Raw genomic sequence first — 22,662 nt, forward strand, 5'->3', positions numbered from 1 at the left:
GTTGACCGACAGCAATGGGACAGTCCAGGACATCAGCCCAGGCCTGCAGGACGCGACCTTGCCTGCCTGTGGCAGGCGGAGAATCAGCTAACCATACCCCAACCGTGGTGTGGTAGGGAGCAGGCCTGGGGAGAGCCTGAGGAGGAATGGGCTGAAAGCCGGCAAGGAGGAGTGGCCTCCAGGCGGGGCCTGGGCTTACAACCCCTGTCCAGATAGCAATAGTTGGGGTTTTGTTTTGTTTTGTTTTCTTTTTTTTTTTTTTTTGAGACAGAATTTTGCTCTTGTTGCCCAGATTGGAGTGCAATGGCGTGATCTCGGCTCACTGCAACCTCTGCCTCCTGGGTTCAAGCAGTTCTCCTGCCTCAGTCTTACATGCACCCACCACTATGCCCAGCCAAATTTTTGTATTTTTAGAAGACATAGGATTTCACCATGTTAGCCAAGCTGGTCTCGAACTCCTAACCTCAAGTGATCTGCCCACCTTGGCCTCCCAAAGTGCTGGGATTATAGGTGTGAGGCGCTGTGCCTGGCTGTATTAATAGTTCTGTTTGGACAACTTCAGGCAGATGCCCACATGCTAGCCCCCTGCAGTCTTATCTCTGCCCCTCCCCCACACTGCCCCCTCCATTGTTTTGGAGGAAATCCCAGATGCAATATCAATTTGTCCATAAATATTTTAATGCCTTACATCTTCAAATGAAAGCCTGATACATCTAATTTTACTAGTGGGCTAATAGTAAGTGTAGAGCGAAGAATCCAAAGCCTGAAGTCACCCCACATGACTTGGTATTGGGAATTGTGTGGGTCCAACCCTAAAGCCCCAAGCTTGGGGTTGGAGCCACCATTTAAAGAAGTGATGGAGCCTATCTTGCTGTCCTCAGCTTCAAGTTATAACTAGTTGTAAGTAAAAAGAAGGCAACACGGACACAGGTGTTTATGAGATCAAAGCAACAACAACCAAAACAATCAACAGTGCTACTAAGGTAACACAGATAGGTGAGGAAGAGGCCGGGCGCTCAGTAAGTGTCTTTTGTGGATGGTCCCTCACCTCCCCTGAGCAGAGGGGCAGGGTGTCATCTCCGCACAGAAGATGGCTTCTGAAGATGAGCCACTAGGAGAAGAAAGTGACACTCTAAGGAAAGGCTGGGCTGCGAGAACGCTACACCCATCCCATTTTGTAAATGGTGTTAAAAATTGTATTAGGATAGTGCATGTGGTAATACACACAGCTTAAGGAGCCCATCGTTCTGTACATTTATTGTGATAAGCAGGTCACCCCCCCCCCACCCTCTGCCAGCTTCTTCAGCTACTTCGTTATTTACCTGCCCAGCTCGATAGCATGCTCATAGGGGCTCTGAGAAGAGTGTTAGGTGTTACCTCCCGACTTCCCATGATGGCACGTGAGTGCCTGCAAGCTGGCACCCTTCCCCCCACCCGTGTGATAATTGGATGTTTAGGTTGGAGTCAGCAGGCAGTATTTTGGGAATCATGACAGTAAATGCTAGTTGCAGGTCTCCCATACTTTACATGTGTTAATTTCCTGTAGACTCAATGGTCGCCGTTGCTGCTTGATCTTCCCAGTGTTGTCCCACACTCCCGCCCGAGTGTGGCCTGCTCACTGTGGCCTGTGCAGCGTCTCTGTGGGGGTTGGCTGTCATCCTGGGACCCCTCCCTACCATCCAGGCCCCACTTCCTGGAGCCCCTGTGTCTGCTTCTTCGTGGAGCTCCTGCTGCATAGCCTCCTGGAAGGGGTGCACTAGAGGCCATTTTTCCTTTCCTTCTGACTTTTATTTTAGGTTCGGGGGTATATGTGCAGGTTTGTTACGTGGGTAAACTGCATGTCATGGGGTTTGGTGTTTTCATTATTTCTTTACATAGGTAATAAGCAGAGTACCCGGTAAGTAGCCTTTTCAGGCTTCACCACCTCTCACCATGCGCAAGTAGGCCCTGGTGTCTGTTGTTCTCTTCTTTGTGTCCACGTTTACTCCGTGTGTCACTCCCACTTATAAGTGAGAACATGCAGGGTTTGGTTTTCTGTTCCTGCGTTAATTCACTTATGAGAATGGGAGGCCATTGTTTCAAGGCACACATGTCTGAAAACGTCTTGATCCTGGTCTGAGGTTGGTTCATGTTTGTCTGGGTTGAATCGTAGGTGGGACCGGTTTCCTTGTGGGGTTTGGAAGGCTTTGCTGCAGTCTCTGACGTCTGATATTGCTGTGGTGAAGACGGAAGTGGTTCTGATTCTGACTGTGTGTACCTGCCGGTCTCTGCGTTTCGAGGCCTTTTGGGCTCGTGTCTTTACCCAGGGCTTGGAGGTGCACACGTGTGTGGAGGTGCTTGGCCACACTCTGCCCTGTAGCGGGCCCTTTGGGTGGCGTCTGGAAGACACTCTTGCCCTTTCTTCTCAGGCACCTCACCTGCTGTGTTCTCAGGGCTGCCTGCAGCACCCCCCCCCACCCATGTTCCCAGGGCTGCCTGCAGCCCCTTTCATTTGGAGCTGTTGGACTGACCCTTCCATTTGTATATTTTTTCTCTCTTATCCAGTTGCATTTTTGCTCTGTTTTCTGTGAAATTCTCTCAGTGTTCTAACCCCGCTATTGAGATTTTTATTTCTGCCACATTTTTCCTCCTTTCCTTTCAGACTTGGGTTTCTGGGCCTCCCTTTGTAAAGGCACATGCCATTGTTGCTTCCGCAGGTCAATCTCCGGTGGGGATGTTAGTGACAGCTCTGGCAGTCTTCCCCTTGTGTGGCCTGTGCTCCCTCCACATCGCCCATCCCTGCACCTTGGTCTGGGTCTCTCGCCCACCCAAGTCAGGCTCTTCTGCATTGTCTGGTGGTGGCCCAGAGAGCTTGACCTGGGTGGGGGTCCTGGGCGCCCAGTGGGCTCAGCCACCGTGGCCTCCTGTGGGTGATCTACAGGGCCATCTCCTTCAGGGGTGCCCGCCCAAGAGGAGTGTTGTGTTCCTGCCTGGAGTGGGGGAGGGTGGTCCTGTTGCTGCACTGGGAGAGAAGCTGGGAGGCAACACTCAGTCAGTCGCCCTTCCCCACACCCCTGTTCTGGAGGCTGCCCTACTCCGAGCTGTGTCTGGAGTCCTCGGTCCAGAGCTCCCTCCTGTGTGGACCCTCCCAGTCAGCCAGCCTCTGGTCCCTGGTAGGTGCATGAAGGGCAGGCAGCCATCTGTAAGGCGGGGAAAGACCTTGTGTCCACAGGTGCTTTATCTGATGTTCAGGTGCCCCCCCCCCACCCACTGCACCCCCACCCCTACTAGAGACTCCTGAGCCTTTGTGGGGTAACGTGGATTGCTTTCTTGCTTTCTCTGCTGTCTTTCTAATGTCTTGCTTCCTGATTATTATTGTTATTCTCTTTCCCTTTTGCTTTGTCTGTTAAAATCCACTTTCATTGTAGTGGGATCTGGGGCCGGAAGGGTGTGAGTGCCTGTGCCTGATCTGCCATCTTTACCCAGAGTTCTGTGAGGCTTTGGTCCAGTGCAGGAGTGTGGGGACAGATGAGAAGCAGGTTAGTACTAGGCAGGGGTGGCTGAGTGGTCCAGCTGCTGGGCAGCCAGCATCTCCTTTGTTCTTGCCCAACAATCTTATCCAGGAGTTTTCCAGAGATATAGCCAGCAATATTCTGGAAGCAACTGAAGGGCAGCTCACAAAGACAGTTGTGCAGAGGAAGGAGAAGGTCCAAACCTAAGGTTGGCAGGTTAACTGTATTGCCTGCATTCTTTTAGCTTCCAGCAAAACACGTTTTCCCAGGTGGCTGGTCAGCTCCCCTGTGGCTAACATTCTTGCGGCAATGGATGAGAGTTTTAGCTGCTCCGCTGGCATTCAGTACTGTCATTGCTTTAGATGTTAACCATTCTCATAAATGTGTATAGTGATATCTCATTGTTATGATTTGAATTTCCATAATAGCAAATGACACTGAGCACCTTTTCACACAGTTGTTTACCGTCTGTCTATCTTTGGTTGAGTGTTCAGATCTTTTGTTCATTTTTTAAATTGGGTGTTTGCTTATTGTTGAGATTGGGTTCTTTATGTACTTTAGATACAAGTTGCCTTTACTTCGGATCAGCCTCAAATAAAAGCATTTCTATCAGCTAAATAAACCTGGCTCTAATTGTGGATTCCAACCTCATGTTCCTGTCTTGCCTTGGTCTTTCAGAGACTCTCTGAAGAAGGGAACAGGAATGTCATCCCTGGGCCATCACTGCCATCGGGGCTGTGTTAGTGTTGTGTTAGTGCTGTGTTAGCCATGCTGCCTCCGATGCCCAGAACAAGGCTCCTGAAGCCAGGGAACAGTTCCTTCAAGATGGCAGAGGAAAGACGGGGCAGGGGTCAGCTGGACGTACGTCACTCACCGGGCTCAGGGAAGATGCTCCTGGCTTCTCTTGGGAGACAGTTCGTGATGAGGCCCTCACAATGGAAAGGAAATGGAAATGTGTATTCTTTGGGTTCAGTTCACATGAGTCCACAGGTAACACCGTTCATCTGGAGAAGGCCTTTGCTTGCAGCAATCCATGATCTGGAAGCTTTCTGGGGCAAGGGGCAGATATACCTTTCCCTGCATATCCCTTCAGGAGCAACAAGGGTTGTGACTCAGGGGTGTGCGTGAAGGAAAGAAGCTCCAGAGCCCTTGCCTCAGGTGGCTTCTGGCCTTCTGTTGGCCGAAACCATCAGTATTCTGTTATTGCTGTTTTTAAAAGGGACCTTGAGAACGGAAATTTTCAAATGTGCTTTGTAACCCTTAGCCAAAGGAGAGCAAACACCTTTATGAAACTCTGGCATGTGGTCCTTTTAACCTTTCCAGGCAGTGTACTGGTGCATGCAAACTAGTGCTGTTCCCTTCTGGGGTCAGGGGTGCTGGGTTCTGTGGAAGCAGTCCCAGTTGTGAGCTGGAGCTTGGGTGAAAGGTGTGTGGGTGTGTACATACACCACTTTGTTATACAATGTTATTGCATTAATTCTGGCTGTCCGAAGCGGTTCATTTGATGAAGACAAATGCAGAAAGGACAGTCACACACAAATCCCGTCTTCCCGAGGTAACCTGTTTCCTTCCTGCAATTTCGTGTATGCATTTGAGGGTGGGGCTCAGCCACTTGGTAGTCTGTTTTCTTCCCTGTCCACATACCCGGGGCTGTTTATGAGCAGCCCATGTTGGTGGTTCAGAAGAACATTCGAGAGAGATGGCGGGCCCACTCCATGTGCTTATTTTTCCTCGTCTAGCCCACCCAACAGATGAAGCCTGGTTCCAGTGACCTTGGGAATGACACCAAGGAGCACCGAGCCCCCCACCCCCCCATGTTGTGGTCCTGGGGCAGGGAGGTAGGCAGGACACAGGACAGGGCTCCTACCCCAGTGGCTCCTCCCAGTTCTTGCCAGCCTTCCCTTGCCATCAGGCAGACCCAGGTAGCCTCGGGTCTTAGAGTCCCGTACAGAGCTGTTGCAGAGGGGGTCACTCCAACCTTGAAGCTTCTAGGGGCCTAGCCATGGGATAGTACAGAGTGTGGCACTGCTTTTCCTCCTGGCTGGTGTTCCTGGGGTCAGCTCCCTTAAGGTTAGGATGCTGTTCTAGGCTGGGACAGGGAAGGGCATAGGAAACAGGGCCAGCAGGATACAGGGAAGAAGGGAGGGCACAGACACGCATCGAGCAGGCCTGTGCCCAGAAGAGGGTGGGCTTTGTCTCCTGAGGAGAGGCGCCCCCCCCCCGCCCCCAGAGCACTGGTCTTTCCACACGGCAGGCAGTGGGGCTCTGTTTCAGGGCGGTCCCCTCTCTAGTGCTCTTAGGCTGCGACCAGCCCGAGCAGGATGCAGGGGCTACTAGGCCTGCGGGCAGGGCTGAGGGACAGGGCCTGGGGCTGCCAGGCCACCAAGAGGGATTCGGAACACAAGGGCTTTCCCAAAAGATGGGGGCGGGGATACCTTGCTCCTAGTGGGCAAGACAGAGAGCCCCAGGTGGGCCTGTGGGCCGCAGCTGCTGCAGGAGAGGCCCGGGTGGGCTTTCTAGCTCCTCCCTGGGGGTCTGGAAGTTCCTAGAAGTCCCTGACACTGCTGAGCTATTCCAGAAAAGACAGATCATTGTCTGATGTTGTGGTGGTGGTTTTGCCTCGGCTCCCTCAAAAACCAAAGGTGTTTTAGTCTTGTCATCCAGATGACAAGCTCATTTTAATGCGGACGTATTTGCTCTATGAAACCAACTCTGAAGAGTATATTGTTTTTATATTCTCCTGGAAACCTTGCCGCATTTTTCCTGAGAAAACTGAGCCTGCTGTGCACCTGGAGCTGGCCAGGTAGCAGGTGCTGGGCCTGGAGGAGGAGCCCTCCAAGGTTCCTCCAGCGGTTCTGAGCGCCATTGTGTTGAGTGTGCTGCCTGGTGGCCCTCACCCTTCCCAGGGAACTGCCCGTCTCCTTCATCAGCTGCAGGGGAGCTGGGGAACAACTGTGGAGGTCCCCCACAGGTCCTCAGGCCCACATGCTGCAGCCTGGGCAAGCCTGCAGTGAAATAGGCCCAGTGCAGCCTGGCTGTGGGAGCATTGGGGGCCTGGGGTGCAGAGGATAGCCTCACCACACCACGGGCGGGTGCCCCTGCTTACTCCTCCGGGGACATGAACGTGGGCAGTAGTGTTCCTATTCTGCCTGGGGAGGGGCTGTGGCAATCTCTTCCAGGTGGAGCCTGGCCTCAAGCTCACCCATCTGAGTGTGTCACCTTGGTAAGGTCACTTGGTTCCTCGCCTCTGACATGGGTTTCACATCAACACTTTCCTGTCTCTCGGGGTTGGTGGTCAGATGAGCCCAGTGCAGGCCAAAAGTAAACGCCGCGTGCCTGTAAAGAGTGTACGTGCAGCTGTCGGTGCCCTTGAGCGCCGATAGCAGAGCCTAGCAGGGTGGGGTCCCTACTGGCAAGGCCCACCCAGGAGGCACTGAAGGGGAGAGGGCAGGGGAAGGAAATGAAGGCTGGGGGAGGGGAGACACAGGAAGAGGAAGTGGGCCACCAGGGTTGCAGAGGCTTTGCAGAGAGGGCCCCTCCCTCCGTGGCCTGGAGAGCCGGCTGAAGCACAGCCCGGGGTGCAGAGCTGGGCTGGCTGTGCAGGTGCTTGTTGGTGTCAAGGGGCATTGGGACTTGTCTCCTGTGACAGCTCCCCTGTGACTGCCAAGGCTGGTGCTCCCACCAGACGTCACAGCCAGAGGCGGGCCCAAGAGGCCTTTCCAAACTACCTCTTCCCCTACCCCACACACGGTCTGCCCTCTTCCTTCTCTCCCTCCTTCCTTTTCTTTTTGATGCAAGAGAAAACCCTTTCCCAGTAGTTGCAGATTCCCTGGTTTCCACTCCTCACCAGCCCCTACAGCGGCACTTGGGGTCTGCATCCTAGTGGCTGGATGGACTTGGCGCTCCTAGCTGCCAGCACCTGCCCATTTACCTGGGTCAAATTTCAGCCCCCAGTGGTATCAGTGCACAGAGGGGTGGTCTTTTGGCAGGAGTGTGGCATTCAGGAGCCTGCAGGGGGCTTCTGACGTGTAATACAACCCTGGAACTGCTGCTGTTTAAATCCTTTGCTGAATATTTGTCACCCATAGCCTTTTAAGTCTGACCCATTCTAAACTGCTGGGCCTGTCAAATCATTTATCAGGGAGTGCCCTCCTCCAATAGGACAGTTAGCGATGTGACCCAAGGGCGCTGAAACCCTGAGCCCTGCACTGAGAGCAGCCCTACAAAGCTAGATTGGACCTGACGGTTATTTTTGAGTTTCTCATCCTGGAAGCCCAGCATGTTCTGAGGAGAATCAGCCTGGGCGACCATTGTTATTTTAAGAGAGCTCTTGGGAGAATCTGAGGAAATGTGCTTTGAAATAGGGAATACAGAATGGGGCCAGTAATGTGCCCAGAGTGTGGAATGTCTGGTTTTTAATTGGCATTATTGATGGCTAGCATTTTCTAGTTTGCTATGGATTTTTTTGTTTCTAATTTAACTTTTTGAATAGGAGATGCATTTGTGTGTTTCAGAATCTAAAAGATTTAAGGAGTTTCCCCAGGGAAAATTCTGTCAACCTTCCGCATCCTCCATCTGCCCAGTTTTCCTCTGGGTGATCTCTGTTCCTACTTTCCGAGGGACCTGCTCTCTGCGCAGACCGGCCCAGGCACACGTACATCCTTGCTGGTCATCTGTCCTCAACTTTATTTTCCTCACTCAGCTTGGAGATCTTTCCATAGCAGTTTGTAATACTTCTTTTTGTTAGTATTTTGTTGTCTTGGCGTTCCATAATTTATTGACAGGCCCCAGTGGAAGGTCATGAGTTGTTTTCAGGTTCCTGATGCATTGAATTATCAGGATCATATCCCATTTTGAAGGTGTGCATATGTGTTTGTAGGCTAGGATGTCAAAAGTTGAGATGTGGGGCAGAAGGGTGTGCGCGTTTCTGATGTTAATAGGTATTGCCAGTCACCCTCCATGGAGGTGGTAGCAGTTCGCACTCCCATCCGCAAGGACTGTCTGCTTACCCACAGCCTCACCAAGGTGGTAGCTACAGGGCTGCACTTCAGTGGCTTTCATTTGTTGTTAGCTCCTACTGGGCGAGGTGGAGCGTCTTTTCAGGTGCTTGAGAGCCCTTTGTAGTTCCTTTTTTATGAATTGCCTTTGTCCATTTTTCTGTTGGATATTTTTCTTTTTTAAATTTCTGTGAGCTCTTTCTGTATTAGAGATTAGCCCTTGTGGTAGGAGCTGCAAATATTTTTTTCTCTCAGTTTGTCATTTATCTCTCACCTTTGTTTATGATGTCTTTGTTCCCAGAGAAGTATAGTATAACTTTTGGTGCAGTCAAATTTATTTTTATTTTTTATTTATTTATTTTTTGTGATGGAGTCTTGCTCAGTTGCCCAGGCTGGAATGCACTGGTGCAATCTCGGCTCACTGCAGCTTCTGCCTCCCACGCTCAAGTGATTATCCTGCTTTAGCTTCCTGAGTAACTGGTGGCGTCAGCCACCATGCCCGGCTGATTTTTGCATTTTTAGTAGAAATGAGATTTCACCATGTTGTCCAGGTTGGTCTTGAACTCCTGACCTCAGGTGATCCTTCTGCCTCAGCCTCCCAAAGTGGTGCAATTATAGGCGTGAGCTACTGCGCCCAGCCTTCAGTCTTTTCTTTTATGGCTTGTGGACTTTGATTTATAGAAGGAACTTCTATCTTACAGTTTTCTCCTAGAATGTTTGTGGTTATTTTTTACATTTGAATCTTTGACCCATTTAGAATTTATCCTGGTGTAGGGGGGGAGGAATGGATCTAACCTTGCTCCCGAAGTGTCCTGATACACATATTGAGTGTCCCCCGCCGCAGGGGTTCAAGATGTCACTCCATCCTATGCACAGTTACCACTGCCTTCAGTTCTAATTCTGCCATTCCTGCTGGGCTTCACTAGCCGCGTAGCAGCTCTCGGAACTGTTGAATCCTGGTGGTCTCGTTTCCCCCACATCGTTTTGCAGAATTTTTTTCTGGCTATTCCTGTTTGTTTCTCTGTATGAATTTTTAGGATCAAGTTAACCTATTTGAAAACAAAGCAAAGCAACAAGAAAAATGCCTGCTTTAAAAAAATACCTTTGCATGCATTGTAGAAATGTGGAGACACACGTTTGTCCAAGAAGGATTCTTCCAACACTGTGTGTGGCAGTCTCCAGCCAGGCTTCGGCACCCTGCCAGCTCTCGCACATGAAGGGTAGATAGGAGTATGTGGTCAGTGGCACCAGACCACAGCGCCCTGGGACAGGGCACGCCTGCCTCCCATGACTCTTTTACTACAGGGCAGTTCATGACCATGCGCCCAGAGCCCCTTGGCACACAGGTGATAACGGTGTTATCTCCTCCAGGCACTGCTGTGCAGCAGGCATGTGCCCCACGTATCTCAGTGACTGAGACACTGGCTGGATGACCATCCCTGAGGCATCAACAGAGGAGTGGGGGTGGGGCAGGCTGCTTCTTTGCCACAGGTAGGCCCCAGCTGTGGCTCTAGCTCTGCCGCAAGCTGGCTGAGTGGCAGCTCACTGTCTCCTCCTGAGCCTCACTTCCCTTATCTGCTCAGTGGGTGGGTAAGAGCTTCCAACCTGGACTTCCTAGGAGACCATGTGCATGTCAGCTCCATGTGGCTTAACAAACCACTAGCATTTCCAGTGATGAGCAGGGCAGCCAAATGGCCTCCTAAGGAATTAGGAACTCCATCCTCCACCACAGAGCGGGGAGGCCTTTCTGCCACCCGAGGAGAGGCTGTGTGCCTGAATTTCATTGGAGGCCAGCAGTTTATCAGCCCCCATGTTTGGCCATGTGCTGAGCTGCCCCAGAGCAGGAGGGCAAACAGGCTTCCCTGGAGTGGAAAACATGGCAGTCTTGAGGTTGGAAGCTGGAAGTGGCCCCAAGCCAGTGCCCATAGAGCAAAGTTGTCCATCGGTGAATGACAGCCCACTCACTGGTGGGGAATAGCTGGGGACTGGGGACAGTGGCCTGGGAGCCCGAGGAGAAGCAGTTTCTCTTTGGGAGGCTTTCCCTGTGCCTCCCTTTGAGTCTGACCAGTCCTGTCCCTGCCATTGCTCCTGTGGATCCTTGCGCTGCAGAGGTCTGCTGTTGTATCCAAGACACGATGGGTCATCTGCCTTTCCAGGACCTCCCAGTAGGAGTTGCATCTCTGTTTCTCCCTTCCATGAAGGGGAGGGGAGCTCAGCAGGGCTTCCCAGAGAAGACCCGGCAGGAGGCGAGCAGAAGAGGCCCTTGCAGCAAACACTGTTCTGGCCCCAGCTTGGTGCATTGGGAATGGTGGAAAAATGACCCCACAACAGGCTTCCCATAGGAGGTTCACAGAAAGAAGTGCAGTATCATTTATACAGATGCAGTTGGAGCCAGGAGGGGCCCACTCACCTGTGGGATGGTGGGTAGCAGTTTGGTGAAGGCTGGATGGCAGGAGGTAACTGGGAGTGTGCCCTTTGCGCAGGAGGGCAGAGCAGAGTGAGTTCTTGCCACAGCCCAAGTCTGAGCCAGGCTTTGAGCTGGAGCACGCAAGCTCCTGAGCTGGCCACACTTGCATGTGGCTGCTGTTGGGGAGCGGGGAGGGCCTGGGGCGTGGGTGCTGAGGCGGATGGGGGGCTTGGATGGAGGAGAGAGAGCCCTGTGCTCCCCTCCCGGCTGGCTCTCTGAGGGAACATGCTGTCCCGCCCGGGCCTGCGGCTTGGGCAGGAGCAGCTTGTGGGACGCTGTGTTCCCTGATAAGATGAGGCAACTGCTCTCACTCTGCGCTGCTCCGCTCATGGCCTCGCTGTGGCGCCAGGGAACATTTATGTAACTCGCAGCCCTGAGCAGCCGCCCCACCCAACCCCACCTCAGTCCCCAACCCCCACTCTCCCCACGACTCCGCGAGGCCCCCAACCCTGCATCCCCGGCCATGCAGCTTGACACCCGAAGAGTTCCTCGCTGCCTGGCACCCACAGGACCCCCAAGCCCCAGCCTGGCCTGGTCCGGCCCCTCCCCCATCTTCCCACTGTCCCCCCAGCCCTCCTGCAGCCTCCCTTACAGGCTCCTGGGCACCTAGTCCCTCTCCAGGCTTGACCCCAGGCCCCCTCCTCTCACCCAGTCTCCTCACAAGGCTTAATCCCACCTTGTCCCAGGGCCCCCACCCTATGCACAGGAGCAGGCACACACAGCCAGGACCCTGGATACCCCCACCTGGGGAGCTGGAGTGGCTCTGGGATCCAGCAGGAAGGCTAGAAGCTACTCTGCAGGGGTCTGGAATCTCCTACGTGTTCTAGAGGGAGCCCTGTCCTTTTGAGTCCCTGTCATACTGTCTCTGTATCACATGCCTGGGAGGAGGCAGATGCAGGGTTTTAGCCCAGCACAGAGGGTGCTTGGTTTGTTGAGTCCAATGGGCTCCCTTTGCCTTAGAATGGGAGTTGGGCTCACTCTCTGAAGGGCGGGGCTGGCTGCCCCCCACCTCATTGGGTGCCCTGCTGCACTCACTGCTGGGCTGCACAGCCCCCGGAGTGTGTCCCCAGAACAGGTTTTAGAGCGAATCTGGAGACCACGTGTGGGGCCTCGAGCTCAAAACTTTTCATGACAATAGCACTGTTTGCCTCTTGCTCCCAGGGAGTGCAGTAGGATATTGCAGGTGCTACAGGGAGGTGTGACGGCACTGTCCCTCTCAGAGTGACTGGAATGTGGCTTGGTGGAAGACCTTGTTTTGATTTCTAATTTTGAATATGATGAATAGCAGGGGCTCTTGCCCACATACACCAAAGCTCCTGGGGCTCCTTGCTGACCATGTGGGTGAAAGTGCCCTGGCATGCTGCTCCCTGTTCACGCCCTCACCTGTTGCCCTCTCTGGGCTGCTCCTTGTCAGCCTCCTGGGTACTGCCTGAGTGTCACTACCAGGAGACCCGGCCAGACCCAGTGCTGGTCTTGCCAGTTTGAGCCATAACTCGAGTTTGGGGGCCAGTTCATTGGCCAGAGGAGCAGAGGATGGAGCCGCTGTGGGGGCCACATCTGCCTGGGTCAGGACTGTGTCTCTGGGCCAGGCACCCGTATGTGCCCTGTCCTGTCAAACCATAGAACTCTTGATGTACAGGGAGGCTGAGCGCTGTGCTGGTGGAGTGGCTTCGCTGGACACCACCTGCCTCTGCTCCAGGCTGCCTGGCACCGGTGTCCCATTCGTGGATGCTGCAGTTCCTGCGGCATCGTGTGGCCCACCCGTAGCTGTGCGCACCTCACATGCTTCCCCGGCCTGCAGGCAGAAGGAGCTAAAGGACAAGGCTCCTCACAAGGGCTATTAAAAAGCAAGGCTCAGTCTGAATTCGGCTTGGCTTTCCCCCCCTCCCAACAGGCCCAGATCTGGGGAGACCCATTTGACAGGGCTAATGACTAAGAGCAACAGTAACAGTGGAGATTTTAGGAGTGCACATTTGGAACGTGCCAGGCACTGGGTTGAGGCGCACCTGTGTCAACCCCCAGGAGGATGGGGCAGCGTGCTTACTTCCTGGAGCTGCTGTCACACATTGCCACAAACTGGGTGGCTGAAAAGCAACTGAAACTCACTCTCGCAGTTCCAGAAGTGAGGAGCCTGAAATCAAGGTGTTGGCAGGGTTAGTTTCTTTCAGAGGCTCTGAGGGAGAATCCGCTCCCTGCCTCCCCTTCCGTCCCTTGCCCACTTTCTCCCCATTTGCTCTTGCTCCCTTTCTCCTCTCACTCACTCCCTCCCCTCGTCCCTACCTTCCACACTTGGGAGCTGCTGTCCAGATCCTTACCTGATGACATCCGCAAAGACCTTTCTCCAAATGAGGTCACATGCACAGGTTCTGGGGGTCATGACTTGGCTGTATCTTTTTGGGGACCATTATCTCCCCTACTGCAGGCAGCAAGGAATTTGTTTGGACCATACTGTCACAACTCAGTGCAAACAGGTTCTGAACCTCATCTGTCAGACCTGACATGGCTAATACTAAACCATTTATTTAATGCTGGGCTTCCCTAGGCATTTAATGACAGTATGCATTCTGAATCTCCAAGAGTGGAATTACCATGCAATGTTTTCACTCTTTGGTTGATGAAATTTTTTATTCTGGAACTGATGAAGCTTTATACAATGATAACGTTTCTTTGAACATATTTTGGGAAATATTGGACTAGATATATAAAGAATTAAACATTTCTTTTTATTGTTATGAAAGAAACAAATGTGTATTTTTTTAAAAGACCCAAGTCGGACATGTGGCTCACGCTTATAATCCTAGCACTTCGGGAGGCTGAGGAGGATGCATCACTTGAGGTCAGAAGTTCAAGACCAGCCTGGCCAACATGGTGAAACCCTGTCTCTACTAAAAATACAAAAATTAGCCGGGCACAGATGGGCACCTGTAATCCCAGCTACTCAGGAGGCTGAGGCAAGAAAATTGCCTGAACCCAGGAGGTGGAGGTTGCAGTGAGCCGAGATCACACCACTGCACTCCAGCCTGGGTGACAGAGCGAGACTGTCTCAGATTAGATAGATAGGTAGGTAGGTAGGTAGGTAGGTGAATACATAGATACATACCCATAACAGAGAGCTTGCAACAAAAAACATGGTCTCACCAGTCCAGCCCCACTCCCTAGAGAACAATACTTCTTTTCTGATTTTAGTTGTCTTGATGGTTACTGCCATAAATAAACTGTATTATTGCTGTTTCTTGATTTATCAAATATAGGTATTCTCTGTTATCCTCCTGCCATGAAATTTAAGGATTTACCTCACTCCTATTCCTCCCCTCCAACTCTTCCTAAATTGATGGATGTATTATTTTACTTATTTTGTTGACAATCCTTGTAATTTTAAACCTCTGTGTTTCACTTAGACATGTCCTTGTTCTCTGAGTGCATTCCCACTTTTCTCTTAAATCCATGTTCTCTTCTGGGCCCATAGGTCCGTTGTGTGGCCTTTGTTTATAGGATTGGTTCTAAAACACTGACAGCTAGTGCTAAGGTTAGCATGACCACACTGTGTAAAGTTTCCATCAGCAGGGCCTGTGCTGGGATTACATTTCCTGCCACTACCTCGTAGACTTGTTGTGAAGGATAAGTAATAGAGCATAGGAAAAACCCCTAGAACTGAGCTTGGCTCAAAGCTCTTGACTCATAATCATGTGGCATTTTAGTTTACATGTAATTTGAACCACACGTTTTTTGTATGTCTTCTATTTTTCCTGGAGTTTCTAATTGCCTCTCTTTTTTCTTTTAAACAAAGAGTAATAATGTGCCTTTACTGTGTCCTGAAGTTTATCCAGCCTTATGGATATGGGGGGTGAGAAGGGATGAGGCCAGTTTGGAAGGGCAGCCCTGCAGCCACCCCTAATGCCAGAAGGGCTGCTTTCTGGGGTGCCAGAGCCCCCCACCCTGGTTCTTCCTGAGCAGTTGATGTCATTTTTGTGGTTGAGAGTTTGCCAGGGTAAACGCTGGCCTGTCTCCCGCTCTAAGTGAGGGATGGGAAGGAGGGAGCAGCAGCCTGAGTATAGCCCATCTTCGTCACCTCCCATCCCCACTGTGTTCCGCTGCCTCCCCTCCTGCACAGGCCCCTGATGGGATTCTCTGGGCTGCTGTCTGTCACCACGTTTGGGTCTGCGGGAACCTGTCTCATTCTCTTGCTCTGCCAGCCAACCCTGGTTGGCCACTTCAGGACTTGCGTGAGAGAAAGAGGGGCAGACTGGTTGTAGAATTCCAGGCCCTGGAGATCCCCGAGGCTGACCCTGTCACGTTACAGACTAGATGGAGAATTGTCTTCCTGCCCTGCAGAGGTCCAGAATGTGGCTCCCATGAGCAGCAGGGGTGCCTGGACTCCAGGAGGCCTGTGAAGCCAGGGCCTGGGCCTGTCATGCCCATGCGTTGGGGACTGCTGGCCCTGCCTGGTGTGTGGTGCTTCCTGCTTTGTGGGGTACTTAGGGGGTCCACTGCCAGGAGCCTGGGCCCTGCAGTTCACCTGCAATGCTGTTTTATCCTAGGCCGTGTCCTCTTCCTCCATCGCAGGCGTGGGCGGAAGGGCAGGGGCCCACCTTCATCTCTGCTCTGAGGGATTTGTCACGGAAGCTCTTGGAGGTGGGGCACGTGGCAGGGGCGATGAGCGGCTGGGGTGTTGGGCGTCGCGGGCCCTTTCCCAGAGAGAGTGTGCAGGCGGGGACCGGCCAGATACTGATGCCCTGCCCCTGTGCCCACAGGTGAGAGGCCCTTCGCCTGCAGCTGGCAGGACTGCAACAAGAAGTTCGCGCGTTCCGACGAGCTGGCGCGGCACTACCGCACGCACACGGGTGAGAAGAAGTTCAGCTGCCCCATCTGCGAGAAGCGCTTCATGCGCAGCGACCACCTGACCAAGCACGCGCGCCGCCACGCCAACTTCCACCCCGGCATGCTGCAGCGGCGCGGCGGGGGCTCGCGGACCGGCTCCCTCAGCGACTACAGCCGCTCCGACGCCAGCAGCCCCACCATCAGCCCGGCCAGCTCGCCCTGAGCCCGCCATAGCCATGAGCAGCCGCTCCCGCCCCCTCGTGAGTCCCTGGCCTTTCCTTTTGTAGTAAGAAGAGAGAGAACTCGATGCGAAGTCCACGAAAAAAGAATTTTCATCACCTCAGGTGTCAAAGTAAATTTGTCTAAAAAAAAAAAAAAAAACCCACAAAAATTTCAAAAACCACCACCCACCAATTGCACAATAGATAGACCCACAAAGTTGAGATTCAGCGGTGTTGAACCCCCTTTCTCAGGGATGGACACGTTCCACGAGGTCAGTGAGGACACCCCTTCCTGCCGCCTTACTCTGTACATAGATTTGCACTTTGGAGTTTTCTGTTAGGTTCGGGGACACACTGGGGACAGAGCAGGCCAGCCAGTCTGGAGCTCAGCGTCTGGCTGGCTGGCCAGCCTGTTGGTCTGTTGGGAGCAGACGTGGTCACTGACGTTTGTGCTTCCGCTGCAGATTCCTAAGCAGCGGGCCTGAGCTCTCCCTGCCTGCCCTACCCAGCCTCTGGCCTCTGCCCCACAGGCCTGGCCAGACTTCCAGCGCAGCTGATTCTGAGGGACAGGCCCCTGCAAAGGGAAGCCTTAAAGCTGTGCCGGCCGGAGGAGCACTCCACCTTGATGACTGTGGAGTGGGCTTTCAGCCCTCTGCGCCCTACCTGCCTCCCTCCTCGCCTCCAGGAGCCCTCTCCTAGGGCGCTTGGGAGCACTGGAAGCAGAGGTGCGAGCCGTGGTTGAACACAGCGCTGCACCATCTGGCCTCCTCCGAGGCAGGGGCTGGGTCACACCTGCCGGGATTCCACTTCTTTGTGTCCCTACGGAAGGCACGCGGGACCCCGTCACTATCATACCTGGGCCTCCAATGAGGAATTCTGGGCTTCTAAAAAGATGTCAGAAATTCCTGGTGGCACATCCAGTTCCGGAGTCCTCCCGCATGGGCACCTTTGTTGGAAACGGTGGGCAGGTCCTGGGGCCTCCTCATCAGAGGGTCTGTGTGCGCAGCTGTGCATGTGGCAGTGTACCGTGCTTCACAGAGAACATTCGGTAGCAAGAGACCGGAACATTGTGACTTGGACCTTTTCAGGAGTGGCGTGGATGTTACAGGAAATGCTGTTGGAGAGCGTGCATTCTGCTTCCTCCCCAGGGAACGCCAGATGGAAAGTTGTGGGAGACGCTTTTCTCAGACCCACCACATCCCCAACTCAGACTTAGCAAACCTCCGGCGTCTCCGTGTCCCCTGGACTCGTCCTCCCTTTTCTTCCTGCTTCTCCCTGCCCTGCCTGGAGGCCCCAGGCCACACCCAGCTGGTGTGGCTGCTCTGGTGCCCCATCACCGGCCTTCTCCTGGCAGGAGAGAAGGAGCGGAGAGCCGGGGCCTGGGTTTGAGTGCTGGGCAGGTCAGTCAAGCCGTGGTCCAGCAAGCTCCTCTGCAGATGGCTGGAGTGTTGACCCCAGGCTTGTGGCCCAGGTACCGCCCTCCCTTCTTCCTCAGAGTTGGGGCCTGTAAATGCAAGGGCCCAGGACAGTGTGTGTGTGTGCGCGTGTGTGCGTGCATGTGCGCATCTGTGTGTGTTGCGTGCATGTACGTATCTGTGTGTGCGTGCGTGCATGCATGTGTGCGCCTGCACACACGCATGTGTGTTGGGGGGTGGGGGGATTGGGGTGGACTCAGGGTATCTTGCCAGAGATACCTGTTTTGATGAGTACCTATTTTGATGCAAAGGAATGGCCCTGGGACCTCAGAGGGCCACAGGTGGCCTTCCTGGGCCCAGTGTGCCTTGGTTGTGGTCATCCTGCTTCTACCTGGCCCCACCACAGTGTGGGGTGCAGCACAAACCCGGGACCCAGGCCCAGCCGCTGGCCACTGTTTGGGCTGGCTCCAGAGTGGACAAGTGCCCTCTGTCACAGCAGCTGCGCAGGCACAGTATGGCATCAGGTGCCCGTTTCTCACTACTGTTTGTCAGCTGGCATTGGCCCGCAGCATGGTAGTAGCTTCCAGGTAGCACGATGGACCCTAAATTGGGCAGTAGCATTATTCCTGCTGCAGTGGGAACTGGCGGGGAGAGGGTCACCCCCGCTCTGGTTGAATACAGAGCTGGCCACTCTGGCTGCCGTGCTGTGTTTGGGCTCCCTGACAGCCCTGCTTGCATCGGGTCTGGAAGACAGAGTGGAATATTTGGTAGGGACCTTGACAGAAGAGAGCCCTGGGTGCTTGGGGTACAAAGATCTTCATGCCCAGTTCCAAAGTGAGGTCCCTCCCAAAGTTGTTTTCGTGTGAGGCAGAGAAAGCCACACTCTGAATACATTTCATGTCTCAGGAATTCACATTCCAGGTTCAGGAATTTTATTCCAAAGTCCTTTGGTGCACTCACCGTCCACCGTTCCCAAAGGCAGGGAGAGGGAGCAGCCCGTCCCTGGGAGGCCGGCAAAGTGCTCTCCAGGGAGGGGCCAGTCGTCCTTGTGATCTGCCCAGGGTGTCACGGCAGGAGATTTTCTAGCTTCACATCTGTCTGCACATAGGAAGGAAAAGATAGGACTCTAAACTTAGTCATCTTGGAATAAAAAGAAGAGCTGGTTTGTTTTAGAGCAGGGTGGGGGGTGGGGGAGGGAAGCGGGTGTTGGCTGTTTCCAAAGAGAGCACTTAATTTAATTTTTCCTTTAAATGACCCAGGGCTGTTCCGTCTGATAGATGGAAGGGTAACATTGCCTTAAAACAGAAATATGCAGGCGTTGGCTATTTTTGGCGTAAGAGTGTGTCTTCATTCCCAAAGTGGTTCTCGTTTAATGGCAGGGTGTGGTCCTTAGGCCCCGGCCTGGACTGGGAAATTGGGGGAGGGTACCAGGAGAGAAATCCCGAGGGGTCCTCCTGGCCAGACCCTCCTGAATCATCTGGAGCTTAAACTCATCTCACCTGAAGGGCGAGGAGAAATCCATGAATCTCAGGAGCAGTTCACCGGGGTCCTCATGGGCAGATTTCCATCTCACCATGAAGTGAGGGATGCCCCGTAGAAGAGGGTGGTGGGCATTGGAACGCTGCCACCACTGAAGCAGGCACACAGGGCGGCCCTCCGGAAACAGCCTTCGTTTTCTTCTTCCCAGCTTGCGTCTGTTTCAGCGTCTTCCATTTTTGTGGTTTATGGCCATGCTTGCCAGTGTTGATGGGGTTAAGGAATCAGTACTCATAGAAATAATACTGAAAACTCAAACCCTTATTTTGGGACTTCAGTTCTGGTGGTCCATAGGGGCAGAGATCTCAAAATGAAGGTTGCCTGAGTGAAGGGAGAGTTCCCCTATAAAAGGCCTAAATTGACTTCAGGCTGAGCCATCGGGGGCTGGTATTGCTCATGTCCCAGATAAGAAAGCTCCTCTTTACATCAGCCATATTAGGGGAATGGTTATCAGCTCCCCAAATGCCTACTGGATCCTACAGCCATACAGGAAAACAGATGGACACAGCCCTTTCCTCAAAGAGCCCTGGGGTCCTGTCCTGCAGGGTGCTACGTAGGAACATGCAGAGATGTCCTGGATGGGAACATGGTCCTGGAGGAGCCCTACCTGCATTCTGCTGCACCCCCACCCATGACTCTCGAGTGCAAGATCCCCTCACTCCCAACCCTGACTCGTTTCCCAGGCTCCACACTGAGGCAGGTGCAGGATTTGCCATGGTGCAGCCTCCAGGTACAAATGTGAGGCATGGCGACCCCAGGCCCTGCTGTACCCAGAGCACAGCTCAGACCAGTGAGGGGTCATTCAAAGGTAGGGATGAGCAGAGAGGGCTGGCCACTCTGCCTCAAGACTTGACCTCAAGTCTTCTGTCTCCCTGCACGGTGTGTCCAGAAAACCAGCCTCTTTCTTGCCAGAAACAGGTGCTAAGATGGACTGCACAGGATCCTGGTGCTCCCTAGGGAACCATTCAGGATCTCAGCTGGGCAGGGGTGCCCCCCAACAGGATGATGTGATCTGAGCAATAGTGTGGCCTTGTTTCTCTGCTACTGGTTGTGGCTATGTTTGCAGGGCTACCTGACTATTTTGACTTCCGACAGATGTCACTGATTTTTTTTCCCCCATTTAAAAAAGGTCATTTAGTCAAAGACTCAGTGCTAGAAGGTTTAAAAGGTATGTGATGTGTTGATCACATCGCAACCAGTAAGAACTGCTTTGTAGGTTATCTACATCTTTTGCTGTTTCCGTATACAATTCTGGTCACCATATTTTCCAAAGCTAAAATCTGAGGTGTAGGCTGATGGTTTTTGAAATCAGGATTAACCCAGGGAGAACCAGGTCCTATGACTAATTTTCCTGATTCTGAGGCTCTGAAGGCTTGTCTGAGACACATTCCAGAGACCTTTGTACCAGAACGTGGATGCACAGTCCAGCTTACTACTGACACGCCTGAGCACCCTTTAGGGTGAGGCACCACCTCCCGCCTGCTGTTCTTTCCCTCAGTATCAGAAGAGTTGAATTCGGCAGGAGATGGGAGCCCGGTCCACAAGGGAAGAGGAGCTGTGCTTGGTTTCTACTCACCCCCATGAAGATTTCGGACTTGCAGTGCGGCCGTGGGGGCCCTGCCCTGCCTCTCTCTTTCTCATACAGCTTTAAAAACTTTACTACTTTTATTTAAAAAGGAACTGGATGGGAGAGAAGTAGCGTCCCCAACCCTACAAGTCACACATTCCGGGGTGGAGGGGGGGCGAGGAGGGGGGGCAAGGAAACTGCTTTCTTCCAGGCCTCAGGGTCCTTGCTCCCTGACCTCTTCCTAGAGGGCCTGTGGACAGGCCACATTGCGTGCTCATTTGGAAAGCAGGTGTGTGAGCTGAATGACCGAGGCTACACACAGTGCAGGAGCCACTGTACCTGGCTACCTTGACAGGAGTGAGGGGCCACCTTCCATGTGGCTCTAGACACCACGTGGGCTCATCAGCTCCAGCGTCTGCCAGGTCCAGCTGCCTGCCTCTGGGTGTATGAGTGGGAGACTTTGCTCCCTGGCCTCTCCCTGGAGGGGCCCCTGGTGCCGAGTGCTGGGGCCTCGGGCTGGTCAGCCTCAGCAGGAGGGAGACTCTCCTGAGCAACTATGCATTGTCATTGTCGGGTTTGGGGCTTGCGGTGGTTCCTTGGTGACTAGGAATTGCTTGTGTGCATGTGTTGGGTGCATGCTTCTGGGTCTCAGCTGCCCCAGGCCCGCACAGGCAACCCCTTCCCATCCAAAGCCATTGGTGGAGCTTCTCTGGAATCGTTTGCCAAAAGCCCAAGGCAGAATCCAAGGGTCCAAGACCATTTCCATGGAGCTCATGTTTTTCTTTTCTGTAGGAACTTTTTTTTAACCAGCACCCACCGTAATTCTGAAGGCCATGTTTCATCTTTTCTGGATCACTACAGTGAAGTATTACAGTTGTACAGTTCCCAGTCTGGCCTTGGCTTGCTCGGATTAAACTTTGTATGTATTTTGTATGGCATAGATTCTATATTGTAATGATGTCCTATGCAAAAAGAAAAATTAACGAAATTGTAAATTTTATTGTTTTAACGTGTATGCATGTTTAGTGACGTTTACATTTTGAAATAAAATTTATGATTCATTATTTTATTTGCTGGAGCTAGTTTCTTTGAAGGGCATGTCTTACAGAGGCTCTGAGGGGAAGGGAACTGAAATGAACAAACTCAAGCAGTTGCAATTGACTGAGGGACTGAAGCTTGCCTGGAACTTAGTGGGTCCTATTCCGGAAGGAAGGCTTTGCAGAAGAGCTCTTGAAGAGAGTCGGTGCTACTTCTGGCTTCCCCTCCTGCCCATGAGAGGCTATTTCTGCTCATCACATTCCCACCCCTCTGTCCATCCTAAACAGCATGGAGGAGAAAGGGATGTGGTGATGACACATTCCCTCAAAGGGCACAGCACCTTTCCCTCACAGTCCCACAGAAACACCTGGACTTCTTTTCCTGGATCAAAGCCACCGCTTCTTTGAACGCTGGATACCCTGCTCGCCTCACCCTTCAGCCTAGAGTCTAGAAAACACCCCTGTTCTAGCTACCAAAGTTCCTCCAACTTACCATAGGCACTGACCCCAAAGTGTGCTGCACTGGGGACAGGTCCCGGGGCCCTGGGGAGTAGGAAGGCAGGTGTTGGTAGCAGAGCCCATTTAAGTCCCCACTGAACACTAACTGCCCCTGGCCGCCCCCAGGGCAGGTGATGTCCTCATTGGAGGCAATGGGAAGCCTGCAGCTATTGGAGGAGGTAGCTGCTGGGGTGGGGGTCTTCCACAGCATGTGGAAGGGAGGGGCCACAGTGCAAGCTCATTTGAAAATGAGCTGGTGTAGCCACATGTCAGCCTCACCCAGGGGTAGACTAGTGCTGCATCTAGGCTGTACGCTTTTCCTATGTGATTACCCATTTTGTTTTGCTTTTTGAAATGGAGTCTCTTACTCTGTAGCCCAGCTCTGTCACCCAGGCTGGAGTGCAGTGGCATGATCTCAGTTCACTGCAACCTCTGCCTCCCAGGTTCAAGCAATTCTCCTGCCTCAGCTTCCTGAGTAGCTGGGACGACAGATGTCTGCCACCACACCCAGCTAATTTTTGTATTTTTAGTAGAGACAGGGTTTTTGCCATGTCAGCAAGGCTGGTCTCAAACTCTTGACTTCAGGTGATCCACCCACTCAGCCTCCCAAAGTGC

The 22,662-nt window shown here is 53.0% G+C and overlaps 1 protein-coding gene and 1 long non-coding RNA gene across 2 annotated transcripts in view; one reads left to right on the forward strand and one right to left on the reverse strand.

The window, feature by feature from the left end:
- Positions 1-21,581, forward strand: part of KLF13 (Kruppel like factor 13) — a 47,026-nt gene extending 25,445 nt beyond the window's left edge. The window contains exon 2 of the mRNA XM_017518191.2: positions 15,707-21,581. Coding sequence (XP_017373680.1) covers positions 15,707-15,996 — 290 coding nt within the window. The 3' untranslated portion in view covers positions 15,997-21,581. The remainder of the gene's footprint in view (positions 1-15,706) is intronic.
- LOC108295858 lies at positions 21,309-22,432 on the reverse strand. Its single transcript, XR_001821631.2, has 2 exons — positions 21,683-22,432; positions 21,309-21,640 (listed from the first exon to the last, which is right to left on the reverse strand). It is a non-coding gene; the product is annotated as an uncharacterized LOC108295858 (long non-coding RNA).
- Between the last annotated feature and the right edge of the window lie 230 nt (positions 22,433-22,662).

This window comes from Cebus imitator, unplaced genomic scaffold (genome assembly GCF_001604975.1).
Source record: "Cebus imitator isolate Cc_AM_T3 unplaced genomic scaffold, Cebus_imitator-1.0 Scaffold662, whole genome shotgun sequence".
NCBI classification, from domain to species: Eukaryota; Metazoa; Chordata; class Mammalia; order Primates; family Cebidae; genus Cebus; species Cebus imitator.